Below are 19,588 nucleotides of genomic sequence, written 5' to 3'. Positions count from 1 at the left end.
ATTTGAACCGCCGACCTTCTGATCAGCAAGTCCTAGGCTCTGTGGTTTAACCCACAGTGCCACCTGTGTCCCTCACTTTTCCTTAGGATGTCCCTATTTTCATCAGAGAAATGTTCGAGGGTATGGAGTTATTTGACCCCTGAGCCAAGGAGATACAATTTTTAGAAGGCAACTGAAGGCAGCCATGTACAGGGAAGTTTTTTAATGTTTAATGTGCTATCATGTTTTTATATATGTTGGAAGCTACCCAGAGTGGCTGGGGCAACCGGATCAGATGGGTGGAGTATAAATAGTAAAATTATTGTTGCTTTTGTTGAATAGGACGTTCCTATTTTCATCAGAGAAATGTTGGAGGGTATGTAAAGTTCGTGGCCTGTGGAGAATCACACCAGCTCTCCAGTCAGGTGGGGCTGAAGCAAGAATAATTAACAAAGAATCCGCTGCCCCCAATCTTAGGAACTATAGTTTGTTAAGATGATTTGCAGTGTAGCTCGGTGAGGGCTGAACTACAATTCTTAGGATTCTTTGGGGGGGGGGAGAGAAATGTGTGCTAATTGTGTTTTAGGTGTATAGAGAGGATGTGACCTGAATAAGCCTAACGTCAATTAAAATGCAAACCGATCTAAATGTCTCCTCCTTCCACATTGTGAACTTTGGGGAAACTTTGAGAGAGAAATAGCTTGTGCCAGAAGGGATAAAAACACCTCCCTGCTGAAGTGAATGGCAGAAATTGAGTAGCCACCGATGACACCTCATCAAATAAGGAACAAAGAGGCAAGCTGTGAATGGAAGAGTTTTATTCTCTGAGGACAGTGTGGACAGGAGAGGCGTAGGAATCAGAAAGAGCAGGAAGGATGAATCAACTGCCTGGCAGAATCCTCAACCACATCCCTCTTCCTGGCCATTCCCGGCCCTGATTCTGGGGAGCAAGGTCTGTCCTGCAGCTTTTTCTCCCCCCAATGCACCCTCTTCCTCTCACCTTTTAGGAGTCCCTTTTAACCCCCTATGTGCTGGCTGCAAAACAAAACAAACAAAACATTGGGCTCTGCAAGCCCTTGCAGTTCATACAGGAGGTTGGTGTTTCTTCTTCCTTGGCTGCTGGATTTGTACACTGTAAAAACAAGGTATTGCATCTTTCTCTGCTTAAAAATAAAGAAAACGAAAGAAGGAAGAGCTTCCATAGGAAGAAAGAGTTGCTGCTATACAACTGAAGTGGCATTTGCCCTGCAGAGATGGCTAAGGTTAGCCAGGTTTATTGCGTTATGGAACGACTCAAATATTCCTCCCATGTCCTACTCCTAGGATCTTGCATGTGTCACATGAAAACATATGTATGGAAACTGATCACTGGTCCACTTCATTGAGTAAGATCTGCTCTTGGGGTCTTCAACAATGACACCCTTGATGTTTTTCTGTTACACCCACAAAACCCCTGAGCACCCTCCCCCCAGACTTACTGCCCACTTGATGATCATGGTCTTATGTTGAGAGTGGGAGTGGTTATCGTCATATCCTTTGAAAGGTACATAGAGATGAAGGAAGAAGTTGGCAGAGTGACAATCTTTCCCATTTCCTCTTTCAGCTTTGTGTGCTTTTAAGGCTCAGACTAATGCTTCTTGGCTGACTTTTACCCAAATATTTTGGAAAAGCAAAGTGTGTCACTCTCTGTCTTTTTTTTGTGGGGAGAGTTGATGTGGTGGATAGAAGCGACCGAAGAGTGTGGCACCCATGTCAACTCTCTCAAAAGTTCAAATCTGCCCACTGGCTTAAAAAGTTGGTGGCCCTGATCTACTCCAGCAGCAGATCCCCAAGGTCTCTGGTAGAACTCTCACCCAGCTCTGCTACCAGAGTTTAGGAGATGCTAATTATTGAACCTAAGACTTTTGACATGCAAAGCAGGCAACTCTACCATTTGGGAATGCACAAAGAAAGGTGGCAGCTGTGGGTGGTGGTCAACAAAGTTCTACTCATAGTAGAACCACTGAAATGAGTGAACCCAAAGGTTGCATCAAATACTAGTCCTATTTAGAGTTGATCCACTGAAATAAATAGACATGACTAACTGAGGTCCATTAATTTCAAAGGTTCTGCTCTGAGTAAACATTAGTTGGAGACAACTCTGAGTGAGCCATGTCCATTAACCTCATTGATTCTGTTCTTAGGACTAGCATTGCGTATAAATGCTCAATTGTTATGCTGGGAGTCAACATTCCAAAAAAGATGGACCAGTTGAGCTTCCTTTATGTTGGAGACTGTGCAGGGGGCGGGGAGAGATGCTGTGCTTTGATACCGTTTTTGCTTATTCAAATGGGGGTGGGGAGGAGAGAGAACCATCTGGACTGTGGCAGACAATCCTATTTACAGGGTGGGTTGTGAAGAGTCTCTCTCTCATGCATTGCTTGTTCTGTGTCTTTGTTTCTTCAGAGGGCTGTTTCTCCCCTCCTTCAAAAAAAAAAAAAAATGAGAAGAAAATGGTACAGCCCAACACCAGAGTGCCTGGATCCTCTTGCCAGCAGAGAGGCCTACTAAGAGATCAATGGGCTTTCTCAGACCCAAGTTCTGTACTTGGCTGGAAACAGTCACAAATGCCTTTCAAGGAACCAAAATACATCAACCCCACCCCTCCCTGTATCCCATAATGAAAGACCAGAAGTACAGTGGTGCTTCCTAGCAGCTGAAGAGAAGCTATGTCTGGTCCTGTCCTGTCCTGGTGAGGACAAGGCCTTGGTGGACATTAGAGAGATCAAATAGATGAAGGTCTTTCTTTTAGCAGCAATGGAAGAACAACGATAGTCTCTCCCCAGACCCGGAAGAGGAACTGGGCCACATCAGGTTAGTCTCTGGCTGGGTGAGCTGGAATGTGGGAGACCTGAGTTTGTGGCCCCAAGTGCTGGGCCCCCAGCCCAAGCTTCAGGCTTGTGGGTGTGAACTGCTGGTAGATTCAAAGTGTGGCTTTTTCCTCCCCGGCAGGCAACATCCTCCACTTCCGAAAGGATCATCTCATATTCCAAGGCGCAGGTGAGGACCCAGAATGCATCTTCTCTGCCTGTCCTGGCTTTGGTGAGGTGTTCCTTGAAAGCCCATTCTCTTCCATCCCAATAAAGGGCAGCTTAGGGTGCCTGCCAGAGCTTATTGCAATGGGATGGCAGGATAAGGCTTAAAGTCCCTTGATAGTCCTCCATCTCTGCTCATGAAGAATGGTCAGGACCATCACACACAGCAGAAGTGCTAGTCCTTGGTCCTCTGCAAGCAAAGTCCAAGATATGGGAACTGCAGTGCATATGAAGTCCACCCTAGTGATGAATTGTGCAATGCAAGCCCCAGCCCTCCATCTCCAGGGGGAACAAGCCTTCCGCTGAGAGTGGCAGATCATTCTGTGTGCAGCCCAGAACCCTACGTCTAACCAACCATCCTACCACACAACCTTTAGAGGAATTTCTCCTTGGCAGGTGCTTAGCCACCAACACAGGTGAAGAAGCTTCTGGGTCTATACAAGAAGGGTCCATCACAGGTGTCTTCTGGAGCCCATGGTGTTGAGCAGCTGAGACCTCATGATCTGGATGCTGGTCAGGATCTTCCTCTGGTGACCCACGAGGCTGATGCCCAAACTCTGCACATCACTGTGGAAACAAAGGCAGCATTAGGCAGACCAAAAGGAGAACACTCGAAGAGGGTGCAAAGTAGGGGAAGTGAAGGGTGTGGCCTGGGGAGGGTCCCAAAAACCAGAGAGAAAGAGATCTAGAGAGCAACATTTAGCCTGTTCAAGGACATGCTGCAATCAGGAAGAAACACTCCTAGGGGATATAAAGCAAAGCTGGTGACAGGCATGGCCTGGGAAGGAGGTCCTGGGGTCATATAGAGAGAGCCACATTTGACATACACACCCTGCTGGGGCCAGATGCTTCCCACCACTAGTCTAGCTAATAATGCTCATGGGTATTCTGAGCCAGGCGACATTATGCCGATGGAACTTGCAATACAAAATGAGATTCTACCCACGTCCCTCCAAAACACCATTTAGGTTGCTTGATAATTGAAAGTGCAAAAGTGTGTTCAATGAGGGAGAATCTTTCACTGAAGCAAATCACGGGGGAGGGGCGGAATGAGTATTTCTCCCTGTTTTTCATTTTAAGTGAGATTCTTTGCAGAGCTCTATCTAAATTGTGATCACTGTCCAGGACTTGGATCCAAAGGAGTGGTGGTGGTGGTGGTGGGGAAGTACGTTTTCAGGGGCAATTGAAACTGATGCAGCAATAGGATAAGGGACAGATCCACCACCACCACAGTGGTGGTCAGTGCCCATTGGAATGGTAGGGTGAGGCCAACAGTAAGTGGTGACAGAGCCAACAAAAGGAAAAAGCAACTAATTCTACTCTTGTCCCCATCTCCCCGCTGAGCTATACAACAGCAACACTGAGACTAAGGAGGAGAATCTGACAGCCAGGGATACCCTCTCTGGACTGGTTGTCAGGAAGATGGCAGGCAGCTGAGGGCAGGCGGAGGGCACACAGAGGTTATTGGGGCAGTGCACAATTTGCCCTAATGGAACAACCTCCACCGCCCCTGAGAGTAGGCATGGGCAAGTTCTCTCAGTTTCTCGTTTTTCCAACCTTGAGTTCAGGTCTCCATGTTTCCAGAGCAGTCGGCTCCCCTCCCTGCCCTTTTAAAGAGTCCTCGTGAAAAATCACCAGTCATTTAGCGTGAATTTCTCCTGAAATTCGTATGCAATTTGGCCCAATACACACATTCCTTTGCAAAACGTTTTACCCTAATAGAATGCCTTTTTGGGTCTTATTTTCATGAGAATATGTAGTTTTAAGGACACTGGTATGTGCGTTTCTGTACACATGTTGTGGTTGGAGAAACAGCACTGCAGAGAAGTGTGAATATTGAACGATGGCTGTGTTTTGGTTGGCACATTGGAAATTGTGAATCAAGTCGGTTCACCTTTGAATGCAAGCCGAGTCATAATTCCCCCCATTCCTACTTGAAGGAGCCCTGGGCTTCAAGCTGAGCTGAATAGAGTTCACCCACCATGACCCAGAAAGTAGGATCTCTTAGAATGCCTTGCTGGTCACCCATGGAGCACTGAAGTATCTTCTGCTGATGTTTTGTGGCTGCTCTCTGAGAGAATGAGGAGGAATCTGTGCTGGGTGGGTGAGGTAGTTGCCTATTCCTGCACAGGCATGACTAATTCTCTTAACATCTGCACTTCCCAATTTTCTCCAACAGAACCGCACCTTCTGCTCAAGACAGAACAGGTGGGGGATACAGCCAAGTCTGGAACAGAAAGCTCCTCAGCGGTGGCTGAGGAATTGCCTGATGCTCCTCATACAATATGCTAATGCTTCTCCTGGCCTCTTTCAACTGATAGGTTGTGTAGCAGTTTAGGCTCCTAAAATGCAGGGCAGGAAGATCCAATGGGGCTCAAGAGGTTTGTAGATGCATCCCAGGGATCCTGATTGGAGGTCAGTAGCAGAGCAGGCAGATGTCCACTGGGATTGGTAGGGTGGGAAGCAGGGAGACCAACAGTAGGTGGAGCCAGAACCAACAAGAGGCAGACCCAGAGTCAATGATAGATGAAGCCAACTAACTCTGGTTTTGTCCCCATCCTTGTCTCTGCTGAGTTCTATGAGGGCAACACTGAGGCTAAGAAGACAACAGCCAGCTGCACCCCCTAGGCTGGGGACTCATCCAGACTTCCACTTGTCCCACTGCTTTCCACAAGAAAAATCCAATCTTTACCACTGAATTGGAGGAAATGTCATCCGGATTTCCTGCAGATTGGCAACTGCTCCAATTTAGCACTAGGGGAAACAGCACATAGTAAACTATTTGGATAAGCAGAAGCATGGAGGAACCCTAAATGTGAGTAAAGAGGTAGGCTGATGGGGGCCTGAGGGCCAACTGAACTTGGAGGGGCAGTGCCCCATACATTCCAATGCACCAACCTCCATTCAGTGGAATAACATGGGGCCCATACCAAAGAGGAGCATGACCAAAGCCGGTGCTGGTAAGTGGTGCAGTGCAACAGGGAAAGGGGTGTCACAGTCATAGTACAGAGGGTGGGGGATCTTTTCAGCCCAAGAGCCACATTCCCTCTGGTCAACCTGCCAAAGAACCAGAGGGAAAAGTGGGTGGAGCACGAGATGTAAATTTTACCTTTCTGCAGCAGCCTAGTTCGTACACACACACCTCTCTCTAGCTTCCAGCCATGCAAATGAAGTGTGTGGTCAGAGTTCGAGGACAAATTCCAGCAAGGCAAAAACACTCAAGGAGGGTACAAAGCAGGGGGAGTGAAGGGTGTGGCCCGGGGAAGGTCCCAAGAGCCTGAAAGAGAGAGATCTAGAGAGCCACATTCAGCCTCTGGTCCTTACCCCTGCCATGGTGCCTAGCAGTGACTGAAGAGGAGATGTTGGGACTGGCACCCCATTTTGGCCCCTTTTCACCAAGCCTCAACCCCCCCCACACACACATTTTGTGCTTACTCGATGTTCATCCGCATCACCATGCCAAGGGAAGAGTAGCCGGCCAGCGCAAAGTTCTCTTGGTATCGCCCCAGCCGGATGGAGTCTAGCCAGTCTTCCACAGTTGCACAGCTGGTGAAATCGATGCAGCCTCGTTCCGAGATGGTTTGGGTGAATCTGCAAGCCAAGAGATGGAGCACAGGAGGGAGAGGTGAGTGGAAGGTGGAGCAATGATTCTGGCAGCCCTTCATGTGTACAAAGCGTGTGGTAGTAACACAGCACCTAAGGAAGCATAGGCCAGTTATTTTTTCCCCTTTCCCAGAATGTACTGCTTCCCAGAATGTACTTCCCAGAATGTACAAGATGGAGAACAAGACAGAGCACAGCCAGCTGAGCTCTGGCTCATTCTGTTCAGAGCCAGTAAGGCATACAAGGGAAACATCCATCATCCCTGCTGGTCAGGGCTGATAGCCATTGTAGCCCAACATCTAGAGCAGCATTTCCCAAACTTGGGTCTTCAGCTGTTTTTGGACTACAGTTCCCATCATCCCTGCTCACTGGTGCTGTTAGCTAGGGATGATGGGAGTCGTAGTTAAAAACACCTGGAGACTCTGGGAAACACTGATCTAGAGAGCCACAAGTTCTCCTTTCAGTGTGTCAATAGAAATCAGAACAGCAACTCATACAGAGAAACAGCACAGAGCCCCCTTTCTGGATGGGGATTCCAGGATGGGAGAACCTGTGGCCTTCCAGATGTTTCTGGATCACAACTCCCATAATCCCTGAGCATTGGACATGCTGTCCAGGTGTTGGCAGCTGGAGTCCAGCAGCATCTGAAGTGTCACAGGCTCCCCATCCCTGTAGTAAGCAATCACTGCTCCTCCTCCTCTAATTTCTCAAAGGTGTTCTTCTCTGTAGGTCTGCCTCATTCACAGAGCGCTTGAAACTTTCATTATAATTTTGATGGTGCATGATAGACACCCCCCCATCACCTCACCTTGCCCTGGGTGGTTCTAATCACCCTTTGCTGCCTTCCTCCACTCCTGTCTTCATTGCCAGGGGAACAATGGACAATGGATGGCCTTACTTTGGTTTCCAGGCACACAACTAGCTTAGTTCTCTTCCCATGGGAGCAGAGCATCTCTCTGCCGGCGAACATGTACCTGTTGACTGTGGCCGTGCACTTGAGGTTCTGTGGGCTGCGGATGAGCTTGTCCAGGATGCTGACAATCTGGGGGAAACGTGGCCTCTCATTCCGATCTTTCTGCCAGCAATCCAACATGAGTTGATGCAAGGCTGTGGGGCAGCCCATGGGGGCAGGCAGCCGGTAACCCTCCTCCACCGACTGAATGACCTGCGATGAAGGTTTGACAATGTGCGTTTATTGGTGTTACACCTCCTTTTCCTCTATGGTTGTGCACTCAAGGTTCTGCCCTTCTTAATTTTATCTTCACAACAACCCAGCCTGGGAGGTTAGGCAGATTGGCAGTGACTACCTCAAGGACACACAGTGAGCTTCATGCCCGAGTGGAGATTTGAACCCTGGTCTCCTAGGTCCTCGTCTGATACTCTAACCACTACACAGCACTGTCTCTCCAAATGTTTGCCTTTCTAAGAATCACCCTGCTAGGTGAGGTCAAAAGGTTTGTCTTGATGCTCCCAGAGAAGCTTAGAAGCAGGAAAAGACAGTCGCAGCTAAGAAAGGGTGAACCTGTCCATTTCAATGCCTCTCATTTTTTCAGTCTCAAAATTAGTTTTACCCATTTCCGCATCAGTTTGCATTTTTAAAGAAAAGAACAAAACCCTCAGGAAAATCCGTCAGCATTTCTCCTTATATACACATTTTCATGTGCCGTGCAACATAACAGACACATTTTAACACAGCAGTTTCCCCCAATAGAATGCAGTTTCGTGTTATTTTCACTAATATATGCCCACACCATCCTAGTATGTGTGCTCTCTCTAAAAACTACTTGGTTGGAGAACTGCATTGCAAAATTCAGAGAACTGCGAATGCTGAAGGACTGCTGTGTTCCGGTTTGTGTATTGTTTCAAGCATTGCAAACCAGGCAGGTTTGCCTTTCAATGCAAACTGATTCAAATCTCTCTCTGTCTCTCTCTCATCCCATCTTGTTAACCTCCAGCCTTGGGCCTTCAGGGCTGCCTGAAGAATCCTCGGAAAAGGATACTGTGCTGCTTAAAAAAGAGAGATGGTGGGAAAGGAAAGGAAAAGTAGAGTGTGCTTCTAGACCTCATATCAAATTTGCGGAAGACCCTTTTTGAATGGGTAGAGCCCTGCTCCTGCCAGAGATCAGCTGCCCCATCCAATTTCCACTATTTTTGCCTGAGTTTCCTTCTACATGCATTATTGTCCCTGGAGGCTACTGGGACAGAGCAGAGGTGCAATTTGCCTGATTTCCCCAATTCGTTCACTTTTCTCTAGAGCCTAAGCCCATCCCGCTTTGCAGCTGTGTCTGTTTTGTCAATGACCAGCTCTTTTGCTTCGGTGTGCTGTGTCTTTGTATGATTTCATAATTGCTTACCTTGTGTTTTGTGAACACAAGGTAATCATGCCTGCATGATCTACACTTCTTCCCCACTGCAACATACTGTGTGTGTGAGAGAGAGAGAGGGAGAGAGAGAGAGAGAGAGAGAGAGAAATTGGGACCCCTACTTGGGAGGGTACGCAGGGAGGCTAAGCAGAGACTGAGCCAGGGTTCAGGCTAGTCAAGGTAATTACTACACGATTCATCCAGGGAATTGGCTCACTTGCAATTAATGTTCTTTTTTCTTTTTCAAAACAACGCTATCAATTTGATTCTTAACAGGGTAATCAAGTCATGCAATTAACTGAAGCATTTTTTAATTTTTGACAAAAAAAGATTGTGAACACACGTGGAATCCCATTCAATGTGGAGTGCGCAACTACAACACATGGCATGTTTGGGTAGTGAAAATTCTGCAAATTACGACTTCCTTTGCAATCCCACCCAACAACTATGATGTACAGAGGTTGTGGGGGGCTGGAAGACATCTACAACAGATTGACCCTCTGGCTGAAGGACCTCCCTCTGCTCTTTCATTGCCCTTCCTTGATGCCTTCTTGGGAACACATCCTTCTAAACTGGCAGCCGTCTGGATTGAGTAACAAATTCCTCAAGGAGAAGCTAGCTAGTCTGTCACAGTGCAAAGATCCCCATGGAGCCTGTTTAAGACCAACATACAATCCTGAGGCATGGGAGAACTTGGTGGAGCGATGGTGATGGCAGTGGGGTGGGGACCCTCTGAAATTTATCAGTTCAGAGAGCTTTGCCAAGGCACAGGGGGAATGAGAGAGGGAGCCACTGTGGACAGAGTGATGGGAAGAAGGGGAGAAATCCTTTTTAGGTCATCGATTCAGACCTCTGGTAAGAATGATCCTTCTTCCAGGAACCTGCCAGGGGCAGGAGTGAGAGAAACTAGAGTGGCAGAAAGTGTGTGGGGGGGTGGAGGTATGCCCCCACCCATTTTCTATTCTCACTTCATTTTCTGCCCACACCTGGCCCTGCGTCCAACTCCTGCCTAAAACCCTTGAGAGTCACCAACAGTCAATGTGCTTAGCTTGTGTCTGACTCGGGATAAGACAGGTTCCTTTGTTCTCACATCTTAACAGAAGGACCATAGCTCATTGCTTTCCATGCAAGAGATTCCAGGTACAACTCCCAACATTTTGACAGCTAAATCCCTGTCTAAAACTACTGGAGAGCACCTGCAAGTCAGTGTAGACAATACTGAGCTCGATGGACCAATGGTGTGATTTGGCAGGAGGCAGCTCCTGATGAAGTGCAGGAGCAGAGAGTTGAGAAGGGCACCAGTCTCTGGTTCCAGAGTCTGTTCCAGATGCTGCACCCAGTTCTCCTACTCTGATCCCACCAGCAGAGACCATTCTTGTCTTCCTGGCAACTTGGGGAAAGGAATGACCCGGGGATGTGCACAATTCCCTTCCCACAATGCTGAAATCTACAGGGATCATTTTCACACAAGTTCTGTTTCAGGTGGAGGAATAGATTAAGTCATGGGCAGCAGCAGCTGCTTCCCTTACGTCCCGGTTGGTCATGTTCCAGTAAGGCCGCTCCCCATAGGCCAGCACTTCCCACATGACAATGCCGTAGCTCCACACGTCACTGGCCGACGAGAACTTCCGGTACGTGATGGCTTCTGGCGCTGTCCACCGAACGGGGATTTTCCCACCCTGCAATAAGAAAGGTCCAAGGCAGAGACATGCAAGTCAACCAATCTGAATGAAGCAACTACCATTAGCCACCAAGAACCACTGGATTCATCAAAACAGGCCCCCAGGGGGGTTGAAACCCTGAGCCCTTGACTGGGTGCTAAGTTAGCTAAGAGCTTTCCATAGCTAGCTGTGTTTGTGTGCATAGGCTTCTGCAGTTAAAGGTAAGCAGTGAGAGAGTGCACAGCAGTGGCAAGGAGCATTTTTCAGCCTGAGGGCCACATTCCCATCTGGGAAGCCTTTTGGGGGCCGCATGTCAATGGTGAGTGGAGCCAGAGGCAAAGGTGGGTGGAGAAACAAGGGTCAATTTGATCTCTCGCACAACAGGCTAGTTTCACATACCCTCTTCGTCCTTTTTCCAGGGATCAGAGTTGAAGGACACATGCCAACATCTACAGAGGGTGCAACGTGGGGCAGGGAGAGGATTATAGAGGCTTGGGGGGCTGCATTCAGCCCTCCAGGTCTCAGATTCTCCATTACTTATGTACAAATTAGTGGTGAGTGAAAGATCCTTAAGCTCAATTTGGGATCAGCTCAGTACAGTGGTGCCCCGCAAGATGAAATTAATTCGTTCTGCGAGTTTTTTCATTCTATGAGTTTTTTTGTCTTGCGAAGCACCAATGTGTATTGACGGTTTCCCATAGGAATGCATTGGCAGTTTAAAAAAAAAAGGGCGCAAGACGTTTTCGTCTTGCGAAGCAAGCCCATAGGGAAATTCGTCTTGCAAAGCAACTCAGAAAACGGAAAACCCTTTCGTCTAGCGAGTTTTTCGTCTTGCAAGGCATTCGTCTTGCGGGGTACCACTGTATTTCTCAAACCATTTGGGGCTGGAGCATGATAAGGATGTCTACCTTTTCCAAAAAGTTCTTTCCTGGCTGGTAGCATTGGGTATATCTTGATGGTTTCATCTGCCCCTCAAAAGGCCATCTATGCTGTAAATGTGTGTGCCATTTTGGGGGGGGAAATGAAGCTCGATTCAGGATACTTCTGAGCATTGCAAGCTGCCCAGATTCATAACTCTGAAGCAGCATCAGCAGCAACATCTCAAATGCAGAACCGGATGCTGGAGGAAGGTAGTGAAAGAGACCAGTGGGGGCAATAGGAACCTGACAGGCTCCAGAGAGCAGGATCAGACATCCTCAAGGAAAGGTCTGCAGCTCAGCAGGAGAGCACATGCTTGGCCTGCATAATGTCTGGTGGTCAATTCCCAGCATCTCCAGGTGCTGAGAGCCTGGAGAGCTACTGCCAGTCAAAGTAGACAATATTGGGCATAGTGGAATATGGTCCTTCCTGGTATATATATATATATATATATATATATATATGCTTTCGTAGATTTTCACGGGTACAGGAATGCAGGTTTTGGTGTCCTCGGGTGTCTTCCCGTGTAAAAGTTGGGGTGTCTAGGCGACGTTTCGACGAGGTCTCACTCGTCATCTTCAGGCTGGTGCTTTCGGCTTCTTGTTACTGGAACAGAGCTATATATATATATATATATATATATATATATACATATATATATATATATACCAGGAATATATATATATACCTGGTATATATATATATATACCAGGAAGGAGCCAGGCTCCTGTATTTTGCTGAGAAAGGAATATGGGAGGGGGGAGGCTGTCTGAGAAACAAGGAGGGGACAAACAGAGTTAAGCTGAATGTGGCTCTCTCTGTGTGCATGTGTGCGTGGAGAGCCCCCAAGCTAGGATCTGCAGGAAGAGGCACCAATTCAACAAAGCTACAAAACTGCTTGAAGGAAGGTTCCTCCAAAATCTGTCAAGGTCCAGGGAATTCTCCAGATGCCTTAAATGACTACAGAGATCCTGAGGAGCGGGGTTCATTTGGGCTGATGGGGCATTACCCTGCTAACCTCAGTCTGCCCTCTTCCACCCCCACCTGCCTCTCGGCTTTCAGAGTCCAGAGGTGGCAATACTTGCCAGCATCAGTGGTGCCCCTGTAGAATGCATCAGAGAGGAGGATGGGTACAAAACTAGCGATAGCCGGCTCTGCCTGTTATTGCGTCTGGCTCCTCCTACCGCTGGGCTCCCTACCTTCTGCCCCACCAGATGCCACTGGTCCCAAGAGACCACCAGTCTCCTTTCAGAGGCTTATAAGCCATAATGGCAATCCAGCAGTATGTAAAATCAGGACTCCATAAAAAGAAAGCTAATCATAATCACAACATAATCACGACAAGTAGCCCCTGTGCGCCACAAGTCAGAGCGTACCGTGGTGGTATAAGCAGCCTCGGGGTTGTTCTCCAGGATTCGCGACAGGCCAAAGTCAGAAACTTTGCAGACCAAGTTGCCATTGACCAAGATGTTGCGCGCCGCCAAGTCGCGGTGCACGTAGCCCAGGTCCGCGAGGTAGCGCATGCCAGCGCCGATGCCTCTCAGCATGACGACCAGCTGAAGCACTGTAAATTGCCCATCATGTTTCTGGAGAAAGACCAACCCGTGTTAGTTTTCAGCCAGTGTCATGCCACCGGTAGAGGCTGGTCTGGAGGGTGAACAGAGCACCACCACACCAAACTCAGCCTGCCTCTAAGCAGCCCCAGATTGCCAGCCATCTTACTTATAACCAGTCCTGTGGGTGGCGCTGCCTGCCAGCTTCCTCTTCCTTGGTGTTGCCTTTGTAGATCTCACCAGGGAGGAGGACGAGAATGAAACTAGAATGAGTTGGCTCTGTCTCTCATGAGCGACCCCTGGAGGCACCAGCCCACACTGCACCCCACTAATGCATATCCCAGGACCAACCTAAAATAAAGGGGTTACATTTCAGGGCTCAAACTGAAGAACATAAGAAGAGCCTGGCTACTAGATCAGGCCAAAGGGTGCTCTAGTGCATTATGCTGTTCTTGCAGTGGCCAACCTGATGCCTCTGGGAAGCCCACAAAGAGGACCAGGATGCAACAGTGCTTTCCCCAGCAGTGATTTCCAGCAACTGGAAGCAGAACATAGCCAGCATGGGTTTGTTTAATCCACTTTTATAGCTTCCAGGTTGGTGTTCATCACTACCCCTTGTGGAGGCAAATTCTAGAGTTTAACAATGCACCATGTGAAGCAATGCTTTCTTCCATCCTTTCCTGAAAGTTGGGAGATGTTGGAAGAACATTCAGCTTCATTGGATGTCCCCATGTTCTAGTATTCATAGAATCATAGAACTGTAGAGTTGGAAGGGGTCCTGAGGATCATCTAGTCCAACCCACTGGAATACAGGAATATGCAGCTGTCCCATATGGGGATCAAACCTGCAACCTTGGCATTATGAGCACCATGCTTGAACCAGCTGAGCTATCACCAGCTCCACCACCTTGATCGTTCTGGCTGCCCCTCTCTCAACCATTTTGGGCTCTATACTATCCATCCTCCTGTGATCCTCCAGTCAGACGCCACTGCCATGAGGCTGCAGCACCCGCCTCTCCTTGCTCCTGTCAGTCACTCTGCCAGGAACCATGCAGCATGAATAAGAAGGCGTGCTGTTTTACCCGGAGAAAGGAATCCAGCGAGCCGTTCTCCATGTACTCGGTCACAATCATGACTAATTTGCCTGCAGGAGACAAGAGAGGTCAAGTTAATAGACATGTGCCTTTGCAGCTGATGTGTTTCTGTCTGTTCAGGACTGGTATGAGACATTGTGCGGACGAGGGGCACCAATGGGTCCCCCACTCTACTTGACCACAGCTGTGCAGTATTTTCTTTTTCAGCTGCTGTACCACTTACTGCCCTCCCAGATGCCCCCCTCCAAGATATCATTTTGGCAGTAGATGAGGAGTGGTGCCACTTTTGAATGGGGGACAAGCTTGATTCCCACCCATGCTGGTCACCGGCCATCATTATTTTCCCAAAAGGAAATCTAGGTATGTCAAACCTGGAAGAGCCTGTAGAGCCTATATAGAGCTTTAATAACTCCAGAGTCTCTAGGTCAGGACATTGCATTTGGGGTAACCCCCAGATTAGAGGTCAAGCTTCGCTCTCATTCCAAAGAAGAATGTACGTCTGGCTATTTCCAACAGGGCTGATTTGGAGCCCAGTGGGGAAGGCAAGGAGGCAGCTGGGTCAGGCAATGCAGTGTCCCTGGGGTGTGAGACCAATGTCTGAATTGACCAGCTGCTGGTGCCAGGTCTTGGGGTGCTTATTGGTGGGGAAGGGACATTTAGAAAGCCCTCTCTGCTCCTGAGACTTCCTCACAGGATACCAAAGACAATCTATAGGCACCATTCATGTTATTAAGTCATTCTGATATTTGCATCCTATTACCATAATGCTTTGCATCAGAAGTGTGACCCGAAAGCTCCCCCTCCTCCCCAGCTTTATAATTCAATTCAATTCAGCTCATCCCAAAAAAAGAGAGTGAAAGGGCATTTTACTTCTGTGCAGGAAAAGAGAGTCAGAAGCGCAAGCCAAACGTTCCCTCCCCCTCCCTTTTTTCTCATCTCCATCAAATGAACCGCTGCAGGAAGAACAAACCCAAATCAACGGCTCATTTTGCTAATGATATTCGTAAGGAAGCAAGGACAGCAGCCGGGGACAGGCTGCCTTCCTCTCCCTCTGAAATGAGAGGCAACAACTAAAGGAGAGAGGAGAACTAAACTCCTGCCTGAGGCTTCAGAACAATTGACAGCTGGCCAGTAGGCCAATCCAAGCTGAAGGTTTTCAAGTCTTAGGCTGGACCCTTCTAGGTGTCTGTTTTCAGAGGGGTCTAACCTGTAGGTAGGGATGGGTGAATCATAGGAACAGAAGAAGAGCATGAGGTCATTGACCAATGTGGCCCAACATCCTGCTCTGACATTGGCCAGCCAAGATGTCCATGGGAAGCCCCAAAACCAGATATGAGTACAACAGCACTCTGCCCACATGCGATCCCCAGTGACTGGTATTGAGAGTGGAATAGAACACAGTCATGGATGCTGGGGACCAAAACTCAGTGGCATATGTTGATTTAAACCAGAGAAGGAAGATCTGTGGTCCTCCAGATGTTGGACCACAAACTCCCATCATCCATGAATATACTGGCTGGGGCTGATGGATGCTGAAGATCAACAGCATCTATTTTTGTTTTATTTATTACATTTCTGTACTGCCTTTCATCTGAGGATCACAGGGGCAGTTTACAATATAAAAACACAAAAATATATAGCATAGTAACAACTAAAATCAATAATCCCCAGCCACACACACAAAGCTTAAAAGGCCATAGATGGTTTAATTAGCCAAAGGCTAATCTAGAAGGCTGTTGGGTCCTCATCCCTGACAATCACTTTCTCAACATACAGGTTGAACCTAATTTGCATTGTGACTGGTCAGGGTAAAACAATCGGAGGCTGGTGGAATGAATGTGGCCACTTGTAAGGCTGAGTTTGATAGCCGAAACATGAGACTTGCCCAATGCCTTTCCAATGTCCCTCAATGACGCAGGTATCCCTGAAACAAGATTGATTTCTTAAAGCCATTCACGACTCCCATCTTCATAATAATGTCCCTTTCTGGGTTGGTCTGCAATGCTGATTAGTCCAGACTGATATCAAAAAGGTCTTTGATTAGTTTTCCTCTCTGCTTGGGGCCTCGAATATCCTACAGTTCTTCTGAAGACTGGCTCCTTCCACCCTCATTGCCCACAAATTGATTCTTGATGTCCTTATTCATAGGAAACTTTGCATTCCTCGCCCCCCGTATTTTAAGAGCTTTTGTCCTTCCTGACAGCCCATTTGGATGCAAGGAAGATAGGTGTGTGGGTCAGGGGAGGCAGAAGAAGAGAGTAATGGGGACAAAGGCTAGCTAGCTAAGTTGTGGCATCACATCATAAATAACTGTGGAATCTGGGTGTAGACTAGTGGCTAAGAGTCTGATCTGTGACCCAGGAAGGATCTGGTTCAAATCTCACCTGTGCCATGAGTGCCCTGGGTAGCCTTAGGCAAGTCACACTCTCTCATCAAACCTGCCACCTTCTGCACTATGGAGGAAAATAATACAGGCCTCTCTTACAGCATTACTATAGGACAGCTTTCTACAATCTACTGCCCTCCAAATGTTCTGGACTAGAACTCTCATTAACTCTGACCATTGGCAATGAGTCCAAAACATCTGGACAGTAGCGTGGAGGAGAAGGCCGTTGGAAGAACTGCAACCAAATCATAGGCATGTAAAGTGTTTTGAACAACATCATTCTCTCTAGTAGCCCCTTGGAGTCATGAGACATGTTCCCCTTGTTCCATTCGCTAAACTCACCTAGTTGAGTCAGACCTGGCCTCACACTTACTTTTGGTGACCACCCCCTCCAGGTGGATGACATTGGGGTGGTCAAACTGGGCCATGATGCTTGCTTCACTCAGAAAGTCCCGTCGCTGCTTCTCTGTGTACCCAGCTTTTAGGGCCTTGACCGCCACGGGTACCTCCCTCTTTCCAGGTAGCTTCAGACGGCCGTAACACACCTCTCCTGACTCTCCTGCAGACCAAGATGGACCAGCACATCATATTCAATTTTTATCTTACTGCCAAGCCCCTTCCGAGCTTCCCTTGGCCACCAATTCCACCCTCAGATAGGCTTCTGAGAACCTTCCAGAAGGCCAATGATTCTCATTTGAGAAAATGAGATCTGGTGCCCCATTGGCCTTAAAAGAGCAGCTTCCCCTGCCCTGGATGTTCTCTGGGACAAGGGAGAGGGACATCTATGGGGGAAAGGGAGTACACACCAGACCCAATGACTCTCTCGATTTTAATCCTGGAGGCTTCGATTTCTCGCGTGAACTCATGCACAGCCTGGCAGGGGTCCTCATAAGTGTGGGGCTCCACGTAGAACTTTGACTCGGGGAATTTCACTGTAGGGCATTCCAGAAGGACAGAAGAGACATGAAGCTTGAGGCAGTTATGCAAAGCAGGGACAGGGGAGAAAGTCGATCTTGTTTGCATTTGAATGAGAAACTGGCTCCTTGGCACTTCCCAAAAGCAATACACAAACTGAACCCCCCCTGCCAATCCTCTGAAATTTGCACTTCCCTGAATGTTGCAGTGCAGTTCTCTAACCAAGCAATGTGTACATACATGAAACATTTTTTTTTTAGAAAATGAAAAAGAAATCCCACATGCATTTACAAAAAACCTCCACTATTATACAATGGAACACTGCTTGCGAAAAAGTGCATGTTAGTCAAAACTGCTTACAAAAAAAAAAATGTGTCTCTTAGGAGAAATCAACACTAAGATGCTGGCAATTTTTCGTGAAGTTTTAAAAAGAAGAGAGTTGTAAATTGTGGAGGATATATGGATAAGCACATTTAAGATTGGGGGAAAGACCCAAGGAACAGAGAGAAACTGAAACTGACAGATTTATCTGTCCTTGGATGCAGCAGCAGGTATCTGATGCTCAGGTGAGGTCAGTTGATGTATCCTGGGGTGAAGGTGCAGAGGATACATCCCATTAGAAGAAGGGAAGGGACTTGTGTTTTAGGATCATCATCCCTCACTATTTGCTCTGCTGGTCAGGCTGATGGCAGTTGGAATCCAGCAACGCCTGTCTCCCTGCTCTATGCCAGTGATCTTTGACCAGTTGAGACCCAAGACCCACCTGAGACCCCCAAGCTACAACATGGGACCCAATTCCACATTTTTCACTTTTGTTATATAGTTTTAAGTGCTAATAATGCACACTATCCATCCTTACATGGCAATTCACAGAGCAATATGCATAGGATTAGCATGAAAACTAGTCCTCCAATGCGTCAGGAGAAAGGCATAGGCATAGGTCAGAAATATATATCTTAGCGAAAAACAGTGTGTGCCTATCTCTTGCCACATTGCATCACTCATGAAAATTGATAAAATGAGCATCTCATCAGAAGAACATATTCCAGTCCTGACAAGCGTGTAGTGCCCCTTTGGTATGGTCAGTCTAAGCTGGAATCCAACATGGAAACAAGAGCTTTGCTGCAACCCACCTGGTGTGGCCTTGCGACCCACCTGTGGGTCCTGACCCACTGGTTGAAGACCTATGCTTTAGGCTTGTCTACAGTAGCTAATGGTTGAGGAAGTCAAGTAAAAGTCCTCTGCCAAAGGGAAATCATCCGTGGCCTCCTCACCCCTGAAAGGATATCAGGGAAAGCAATACCAAGCTAGCAAAACATATCTCAGGGAAACAGAGACAGGCTCATATGAAGCTTCTTCCTCTAGAGAACCCAACTTCCTATCATCAAGGTTGCATCCTCCTCCCAGGTGGTTCAAACCTCGAGCCGGCCAGGTACAGTGAAGCCTTCACTTTGCCTCCTGGGACAGTGTCAGAGTTCCATGTGCACCATGATGGAGGCTCTGACCCTGCACATTTACCAGTAGAGGCTTTCTCTTGGCATGGTAATGTTAGCTCTGGTGCTGTGGAATGGACATACATGAAGCTCACTGGACACGCTTTAGCTCAACTCTTACCCTGTCCGTTCTGATAATGCATCTTCTCCTCGTCAGAGTCCTGGAATGCCTTGCTGTAGCCGCAGTGTCTGCACGCCCAGTGATGTGGCAGGGTGGAGGGTGAGCAGAGAGATGAGACACAAAATATGCTAGTGAGGCACCACCTTAAGAACATAAGAAGAACCCTTCTGGATTTGACCAAATGCCCATCTAGTCCAGCAACCTGTTTTCACAGTGGCCAACCAGGTGCCTATGGGAAATCCGCAAGCAGCAGATGAAAGCAACAGTGACTTCTCCACTTTTCATCAACCTTCTACTTCATAAATGGTCTAAAAATCTTTTAAAGCAATCTAAGTTGGTGGCTAGGGTCACGGGTGGCGCTGTGGGTTAAACCACAGAGCCTAGGACTTGCTGATCAGAAGGTCAGAGGTTCAAATCCCCACAATGGG

At 47.8% G+C, this 19,588-nt stretch overlaps 1 protein-coding gene across 2 annotated transcripts in view; it reads right to left on the bottom strand.

Annotated features, from left to right (window-relative positions):
• Window positions 1-782: 782 nt before the first annotated feature.
• The window catches only part of EPHA8 (EPH receptor A8), a 61,265-nt gene continuing 42,459 nt past the window's right edge, over window positions 783-19,588 (bottom strand). For both annotated transcript variants that reach the window (XM_083452100.1, XM_083452101.1), the window contains exons 9-17: window positions 19,161-19,228; window positions 17,438-17,563; window positions 17,005-17,190; window positions 14,234-14,295; window positions 12,975-13,184; window positions 10,549-10,698; window positions 7,631-7,821; window positions 6,489-6,644; window positions 783-3,620 (exon numbers count right to left, since the gene is read on the bottom strand). In XM_083452100.1, the coding sequence (XP_083308226.1) occupies window positions 3,506-3,620; window positions 6,489-6,644; window positions 7,631-7,821; window positions 10,549-10,698; window positions 12,975-13,184; window positions 14,234-14,295; window positions 17,005-17,190; window positions 17,438-17,563; window positions 19,161-19,228 (1,264 nt within the window). In that variant the 3' untranslated portion in view covers window positions 783-3,505. The remainder of the gene's footprint in view (window positions 3,621-6,488; window positions 6,645-7,630; window positions 7,822-10,548; window positions 10,699-12,974; window positions 13,185-14,233; window positions 14,296-17,004; window positions 17,191-17,437; window positions 17,564-19,160; window positions 19,229-19,588) is intronic.

This window comes from Podarcis tiliguerta (assembly GCF_965153285.1).
Source record: "Podarcis tiliguerta genome assembly, chromosome: 8".
NCBI lineage: Eukaryota > Metazoa > Chordata > Lepidosauria > Squamata > Lacertidae > Podarcis > Podarcis tiliguerta.
The sequence above is the reverse complement of the archived record's forward strand: the minus strand, read 5'-3'. Positions and strand labels throughout refer to the sequence as shown.